Below are 8096 nucleotides of genomic sequence, written 5' to 3' on the forward strand. Positions count from 1 at the left end.
TGTATTTCAATTATTTATTTCTCTGAACTTAAATGTAACTTTTCAGAAAATTAGAATGTTGTGTAAGACTAATTTCTACTCTGTAATAGAAATGTTTGCCTACTAAAAAGTATGTCAACAGTAAATGTACTCCAGACTTGATGTGGGCTGCATTTGCATGGATCAACACATCAGTGAGGTGAGGCATGGAGATGATCAGGAGACAAGAATACCTGTTTGCTTGTCTATGAAATTGACAACACTTCACAGATTCTCCACGGCGTTTAGGTCAGGCAAATTTCAAGCACAGTGATGCTGTGGTCAGTAAACCAGGTGATGGTACTTGTGGAAATGGGGGCACAATGAAATCAACATCAACAGAAAGCTTGTCAGCAGAGGGAAGCATGAAGAGCTTTAAAATGTTTTGATTTAAAGCTACTATGCCTTTAGACTTGTTAAAATTTCACCCTGGACCCTTCTTGTGTCAACTCTGGCTAAGTAGCGTGTAAATACAAGCAATGCCACTGTTAGTGAATCTCAGAACTGTTGAACGGAGTCTGCTTCTCTATCCTCTCTAGGCAGTGCCTGTCCATGTTGCTTGTCCAATTTTTCAACTGTTTTCTTTCTTTCATGTAACTTTCTTTGGTCAAACATTGTGTGATCATTTAGCTTTTTTTGCAGTGACCTTTGGCGTTTTAACCTCCTTTTTGAGGGGGTCAGTGACTTTCAGTTCAGCAGACTTCTCCATAATTGTATTAAAAATTTGTCCTTCTCATGTAAAGAAAATGAACATATTTTGTATTTTTCTAACTTTTACATTTTAATCATCAGTGTGCAGAAACACTAGCTTGACATATAATCTGCCATGAACACAGGCTTTATACATGTGTGTATAAAGCCATATGCATCGCAACAGATCTGACTAATGTGAATAATTTTAAAAGTTTAAGTAATCAAAGTTTGTGCTTGTCCCTTTGCAGGAATCCTCTTCTCTACGCTGGTGTTCGGACCAGCCTGTGGCTTCATCCTCGGATCCATCTGCACTAAATTCTATGTGGACTTCATATTCATAGACACCAGTGAGCTCAGTGGTCCAAAGGTTTTTTTTTTTTTTTGTGGGGGGGTTGGTTTCTGTTTCTCTCATGACTTGTTACATGCCTCTCATCTCAGGTTTGCTGACCATCACTCCAGATGACCCTCAGTGGATTGGTGCCTGGTGGGGAGGCTTCCTGCTGTGCGGTGCCTTATTGTTCTTTTCAGCGATCCTGATGTTCGGCTTTCCTCACTCACTGCCAACGAGGGAGAGAGACGAGGGAGCTGAGAGCGAGCAGGTTATGCTGCCTCCCTCTCTCAGCCAGGAGTATGAGACTCCGAAGCTCAGCAACGGAGTAGTGCTCAGCCATGAGCCTGCCAACAGCCCCACCTGCTGTCAGCAGCTGAGAGGTGAGCATTCACTTTAAACCATGTAAAATGCATACACTGCAACAAAGTCTTCAAACTGGGCTTTGTAAAAGTTACATTGACGTTTGGTTTTTGGTTGTGCTATAGAAAATGTTTATGGGACTAATGCATAATTATGAAGTAGAAGGCAAAATGTGCATGGTTTTTATTTTATTTTCAAAATAAAGAAAATAAAAATTGCATGCGTTATATTCAGCCCCCGAGTAAAGACTTTCTTTGCTGCAAATCTTTTGGAATATACTTTTTGCAGTTTTCACCAGTAGATGTGCTAATTTTGTGAATTTGTTTTTACCAAGTTTGGTCAAAATCTAAAGAATGAAGGGCAGTTTTTAAGTCTTGCCATAGATGAACATTGACTGGGTCTTTCTAACACATTCTCATTCTTTATCTTAAACCATTCCATTGTTGCTCAGGCTGTGTGTACATGATCATTTTTCTGCTGCCCGACTTTCAAGTGTTTTTCAGCCTTTAACAGACTTTCTTAAAGTGTCCCTTATACTTATCTTCATCCATCCTATCATCAACTCTAACTAGCTTCCCTGTCCTTATTGAATAAAGCATTCCCAAAGCATGATGTCTCCTCTGCCTTGGGTCATCATCTGGATGTTGTATTCAGGGTGATGTCAGTTAGATGATTAAATCTGTCTTACCTCTCCAGAACATTCACGTGTTTGCTGTGTCCTTTTTGTGCCTTGAGGCACATTCAATTATCTATTTTTAGTTAGCATTGTCTCTTCATTTAGGGGAACAGCCACATGTTTGTAGGTATAAAGTTGTGTCCTGCCCTTCTTTTTAGATGATGGAGCACTGTTGTTTAAGTATTTGTGGGTTATAAATTATGTGAGTTGCTTGTTAAAGCCACAGCAAATTAAGATTGTATGTCCCATTAACTAACTTGTCATGACATTAATGCTCATGCTGCCTATCTTGTTTTACCACCAGTGATCCCTAAGGTGACAAAGCACCTGCTGTCAAACCCCGTCTTCACCTGCATCATCCTCGCTGCCTGCATGGAGATAGCAGTCGTGGCTGGCTTTGCAGCTTTTCTGGGAAAATACCTTGAGCAGCAGTTCAACCTCACCACCACCTCCGCAAACCAACTTTTAGGTCTGTTCACTAACAGCAAATCTGATATGCATAACTTCAGCATGCATGAATAGCTTTGAAGTAAACATGATGTGCGGGATCTCACTGTTTTGTTGTTAAGGCATGACGGCCATTCCATGTGCTTGTCTGGGAATCTTCATGGGCGGCCTGCTGGTGAAGAAGCTGAACCTCTCAGCGCTGGGAGCCATCCGCATGGCCATGCTGGTCAACCTGATCTCCACTGCCTGCTATGTCTCCTTCCTGTTTCTGGGCTGCGACACGGGCCCCGTCGCCGGAGTCACTGAGCCATACGGCAACGAGTAAGAAAGTATTTAGTGTTTATTGTGGCTGGTTGGCTGGCAGTATGTGGAGTTAACCGTGTTCATTAACTTGGTCGTTCAGTCAATCACAACAGCAGACGTCCCATAACTCTTTGGAATATTAGCTTACCAGTACTTATTTATTTGCTTTGACTGTTTGCACCCCCTCTACCTGACTCACTCCTCCTGCACATGCGAATGGAAGTGCCACTCTTTCAGGTGTAGACCATCATATGCTGCCTTTTAACAATGGCAATTAATCTACCCGGTCCTACTTCTACTGCTGTGTAATTCTTTCACCCATTACATGGGGCCTTTGATTGACAGGAGCACAAAATATGTCTGATTAGAAAGACTAGATGCCACAGATAAGCAATGAATATTTACAATTTTCTCAATGTAATCATTGTGTTTAGATTTGTTTTGTATCGTATGATCGATTCACTCAAATGACTGTTGACCGCATATAATATACAGCAGATAACAACATAAAGCCTTCTGCCTTGGATAGCTAGACTTTATTAAAGGTGACCTGCACAGTAAAAATGCAATTCACCTCTGTTTGTTAGGGTGCAGTGGGCTTTCCATTTATATAAACAAATCTGCATCACCTCATCTCATCTATAAACAGCATTTCTATTCAGCGTGGCTTTACACTCCAGAGGGCTGCATGAACTGAATGCAAAGGCATCATTGAGACAGACAATAATCCCATAAAAAAAGAAAAACTTTGATGAAAAAAAAATGCACTGACTTTCATGATGAGTGTGACTCAGTCATTGTCAGGTTCTTCCAGGCACACAATGTTTCATTATAGTTTAAAATAAATCCTCAATTCTCATGCTTCCTGTTGCTTTTTTTTTGCTTTCTATAGTGGCTGTACTGGCACATAGGAACAAGTAATAAAGATCTGTTAATGTAGTAAAATATTATATTCATATATTCTAAAATGTATGAGGAAACAAATAAGCAAAATTATCAAATTTCAAGTACTGATAAAGATGCAACCTGAAAATTTGAGAAAAATGCAACTAACCGTGTTTATATCTCTCTCTCTCTATATATATATATATAGATAGATAGATAGATAGATAGATAGATAGATAGATAGATAGATAGATAGATAGATAGATAGATAGATAGATATAGATAGATAGATAGATAGATAGATATAGATAGATAGATAGATAGATAGATAGATAGATAGATAGATAGATAGATAGATAGATAGATAGATAGATAGATAGATAGATAGATAGATAGATAGATAGATAGATAGATAGATAGATAGATAGATATATAGATATATAGATAGATATATAGATATAAACACGGTTAGTAAGTTTGTTTGTGGATATATATATATATATATATATATATATATATATATATATATATATATATATATATATATATATATATATATATATATATATATATATTAGTCAGTCTCATGTGAATGTAAGGTCAGAAATACAGAGGATTATGTCACAGAAATTCACTTTACTTGCTGCAACAAATCAAACTGAGCTTTTTGACCCAGTTATAATTTCTGCTTTTGATCATGACAAGGACTGTATCAAATTATTTGTAATACTTCTTCATTCTAATACATCTGCGCATACTTTTCTGTACATCAGCTTCAGAATAAAACATAGCTTCTAACTGCAGCTAATTATTGCTTTTGGATGTAGGCAGATAAGCTTCCCCAGAGGGAAATAGTTACCTTACAACAGCATCAATAAAGACTCTTAAAGCAGACAGAAGACAACTAACAATAAAAATATTTGCATGTATTCATATGGAAATACTGTGTATGTATGCAAGTTTAGTTGTTACTGTTTTTTTCTTGTAGTCAGCATTCTTTTGACACACTGCTTGTTTCTCTACAGGAACTCTATCTTGTCTTTTTTGATTTCACAACTTAGACTCAACATGTTAAAAATGAAGACTAAATCTGCTCATAAAAGGGTTCAGGCCGTACCTTCAGTTTGGACTTATGTATCTGTTAAAACACTGAGGTGAAAGACATTTAGATCTCCTGTGTTTTTGTTCAGGACACTAAATGTGGGCGAGAAACCGGAGGCTCAGTGCATCAGCCACTGCAACTGCTTCACCTCGTCCATCAGCCCGGTGTGCGGCTCCAACGAGGTTACCTACCTGTCTGCCTGCTTCGCCGGCTGCACCCGGACTGGAGCGTCTCACACCGCATCAAACATTTCACAGGTGTTTACCACTGCTGTACAAGTTAAACATATTCCCATGTGCTGTTGTATTTATGAAGGGGGTTTGTGGAACAAGAAGTACTCATATCATTTTTATATGCTCTTGCTCCGAGTATGGAATGTCCATTGGGAAAATGTGTGTGGAATTCCCACACTATTTTGTTCTGCTAAATTGGCCGTGGTTTCACAGTCTTGTTTTATTCACACATTCCTTCATGTTTGAGCATCAAATGACTGTTCTTGAGTTTCCACAAGTGGTTGGATAGTTGTTAGGCAAATTAATCGGAAACTGGATCAAGCTGTGAGTTTCATTTTTTAGTTCCAAGCATCCAATACTTGAAGTGAAACTCTGCGGCACTCTGGCTATTTTTGTGAAAAAAATATATACATTTCTAACTATTACAAGTTTATCGTGACTTAGCTCAAAGCAAAGGCAGACTCTTTGCCAACGGTTGGCTACAGCAAAGTAAATAGGGGTATAAAGAATGCACCTCTCTATTATTAATACCCAGACCTCACAAAAACAGATGTCTGTGTGTAACAACGTGAAAATCACCTCCACAAAAAACACCAAGCAGTTAGCAGGGTGTGTGATATAACATTAAACCTCCAAGGTTAAATGTTATATCCTTTTTCTGCTTGTAGTGGCTAAGATTTGCCCTCCCTTCAAAAATGAAGGTATTTGAAATTATTATGTGCCTTGGAAGAATTGGAAATTGTGGGCATTGCTCCAAAGTTGATTAAATGATGCAATTTTGTTTTTCCTGGTTCCTTTGGTTATGAGTATGTTTTTAATTCTGATTTCCAAAAGTGAATGTAGATCTACAGCCCTGAGCTGTTTACATTTTTTTTTTCTTTCTTTTCATCTTTACAGAACCTGACTAGCTGCACCTGTATATCTTCCAAAAATGGTCCTGGCACTGCTACTCCCGGGAAATGTCCATTGCCAGGTTGCCAGGAGGTTTTCCTCATCTTCCTGAGTGTGATATGTGTCTGCAGCCTCGTGGGAGCCATGGCCCAGACTCCCTCTGTCATTGTGCTGATCAGGTAAAATTTGCTGTTCAATTTGCTGTGTTGGCTGAATACATCAATCAAAAGTACCTTTGAGAAATTAACATGTTTTCTTTTTTTTTTTTTTTGTCTGCTTCCCTTCAAGGACTGTGAGTCCTGAACTGAAATCATACGCTCTAGGACTGTTGTTCCTTCTGTTACGACTCCTCGGTAAGAATTGACAGCAGAAGAATTGATCAGACCGTCTTGCCCTGGCTTCCTTACTTTTTTGTTTTTATATTAAGAGAAAGTCAAGTCGTTTTCCCAAAGGGAACAACTGCTAATGTTGTTGAGGTCCAGTTCAATGTTGGAATGCAGATTTCCAAAAACATACTGCATGTGATGTTAAGCTTGACCTTTTTCCAAAATATGATATTTACTTTTGTGCAATTCAACTGCAGAACAAGCAAATTTGTAAGAAGGAGAAGTATAAAAAATAAAAATGGTTGAATAATCTTGTTGCATTATCTGACTGGTAGCTGCTGCTATTTTTCATGTCGGCAGATTTCATAACGCTGTTTGGTGTTTCTGTTTCCCAGGATTCATCCCTCCTCCTCTGATCTTCGGCACCGGGATCGACTCCACCTGCCTCTTCTGGAGCTCTGACTGTGGCGACAAAGGCGCCTGCCTTCTCTACGACAACGTGCAGTACAGGCACCTCTATGTGAGCCTTGCCATCATCCTCAAGGCTGTGGCCTTCCTGCTCTACACCACCACGTGGTACTGCCTGCGGAGGAACTACAAGAAATACATCAAAGGAAACGAGGGCAACCTGACGGCAACCGAGTTTTACCCGTCCCTCAGTGACGGGCCCAAATCCGTGGACAGGACAAAGTTTATATACAACCTGGAGGACCACGAGTTTTGTGAAAATATGGAGTCTGTTTTGTAAGAATTTTTGCTTCGTCTGTTGAAACAGTAAAAGGCCATACGGGTCTGAGGTGCACTCCAGACCTCAGACGGTCCATTCTAGTTTTTTGAAACCGTGAGGTGTTGTCAGTGAATTCCCGCGGTGACTGTGCTAGAAGACGACTCCACAGCCCTCGCTGGGAGTTTACTAGTGCATGGATGAGATGCTACCACGGCTATAGTTGCCATATTGCTTAGGTCTTTCATGACCAAACTAACCTGGTTTCCTTCAGTCAGCACAGTGTTCTGTTTGTTACTCTAAAAAGAAAAAAAAAAAAAAGATTTTGAAGTAAAATAAAAAATGTTTTCTTCAGATGTTTAAAAGTTGCCAAGTGTTTACAAACTAATAGCTGATGAGTCACTGTACTTTACTTCAGAACCGGAGAGATGCACCTGGACCAGACTGGACCGGGTTATTATAGTGGCCTGATAGATGTTTGGTTTTCATTTTTCTTGCTGGATCAATAAAATAAACTGTTTTTAATACTTGCTTGGACTAGACTGTAAAGTCTTGCCACATAGGTGCAATTCAGATCCAATTTATTTGTATTCTTAACTTTAGCCTTTTTTTTTTCAGGACTGCAGGGTTTTTTTCACTGTAGCAGTTTGTTTCATTTTAATTTGCAGAGTGTATTCAGCCTAATTTGTCTTAAAAGGGATTCAACATATATATATAAATAATTAAATATTGTTTTCTCTCTATATATATACATATATAAATAAATATATATTGTTTTCTGCACCCAGTGGAGATGCAGAGAAAAAAATCTATAGTGATTATTTTATACGTTTCAGAATATGTATTAAGATTAGGAATCATGTGATTGGTTCATTAGGCCAAGGATGTTTTATTAGATCATATGTGAGCTAAGAGCTAATAATTACATTTTTGTGATGTGTCTGTCTTATGTCACAAATGATTTCTGAATATTTATATTGAGAATTAAAGTACAGTTCACTATTGTGAACAAAAAGTGTTCACACTCAGCCTGTAGTATTTAGCATAAAAACTGCAGAAACAATTCTATGGAATTGGCTCAAAATGAATGGTGAGCTTATATTTAAA

The 8096-nt window shown here is 38.5% G+C and overlaps 1 protein-coding gene across 1 annotated transcript in view; it reads left to right on the forward strand.

Moving 5' to 3' along the window:
* slco3a1a (solute carrier organic anion transporter family member 3A1a) overlaps positions 1–7519 on the forward strand; it is a 35962-nt gene extending 28443 nt beyond the window's left edge. Inside the window, exons 3-10 of the mRNA XM_055053388.1 lie at positions 960–1058; positions 1150–1422; positions 2383–2547; positions 2648–2846; positions 4904–5072; positions 5946–6118; positions 6228–6292; positions 6661–7519. Of these exons, the coding sequence (XP_054909363.1) occupies positions 960–1058; positions 1150–1422; positions 2383–2547; positions 2648–2846; positions 4904–5072; positions 5946–6118; positions 6228–6292; positions 6661–7013 (1496 nt within the window). The 3' untranslated portion in view covers positions 7014–7519. The remainder of the gene's footprint in view (positions 1–959; positions 1059–1149; positions 1423–2382; positions 2548–2647; positions 2847–4903; positions 5073–5945; positions 6119–6227; positions 6293–6660) is intronic.
* The last annotated feature ends 577 nt before the right edge of the window (positions 7520–8096 follow it).

The sequence above is a fragment of the Poeciliopsis prolifica genome, unplaced genomic scaffold (assembly GCF_027474105.1).
Source record: "Poeciliopsis prolifica strain line A6 unplaced genomic scaffold, Auburn_PproV2 SCAFFOLD001, whole genome shotgun sequence".
Taxonomy (NCBI): domain Eukaryota; kingdom Metazoa; phylum Chordata; class Actinopteri; order Cyprinodontiformes; family Poeciliidae; genus Poeciliopsis; species Poeciliopsis prolifica.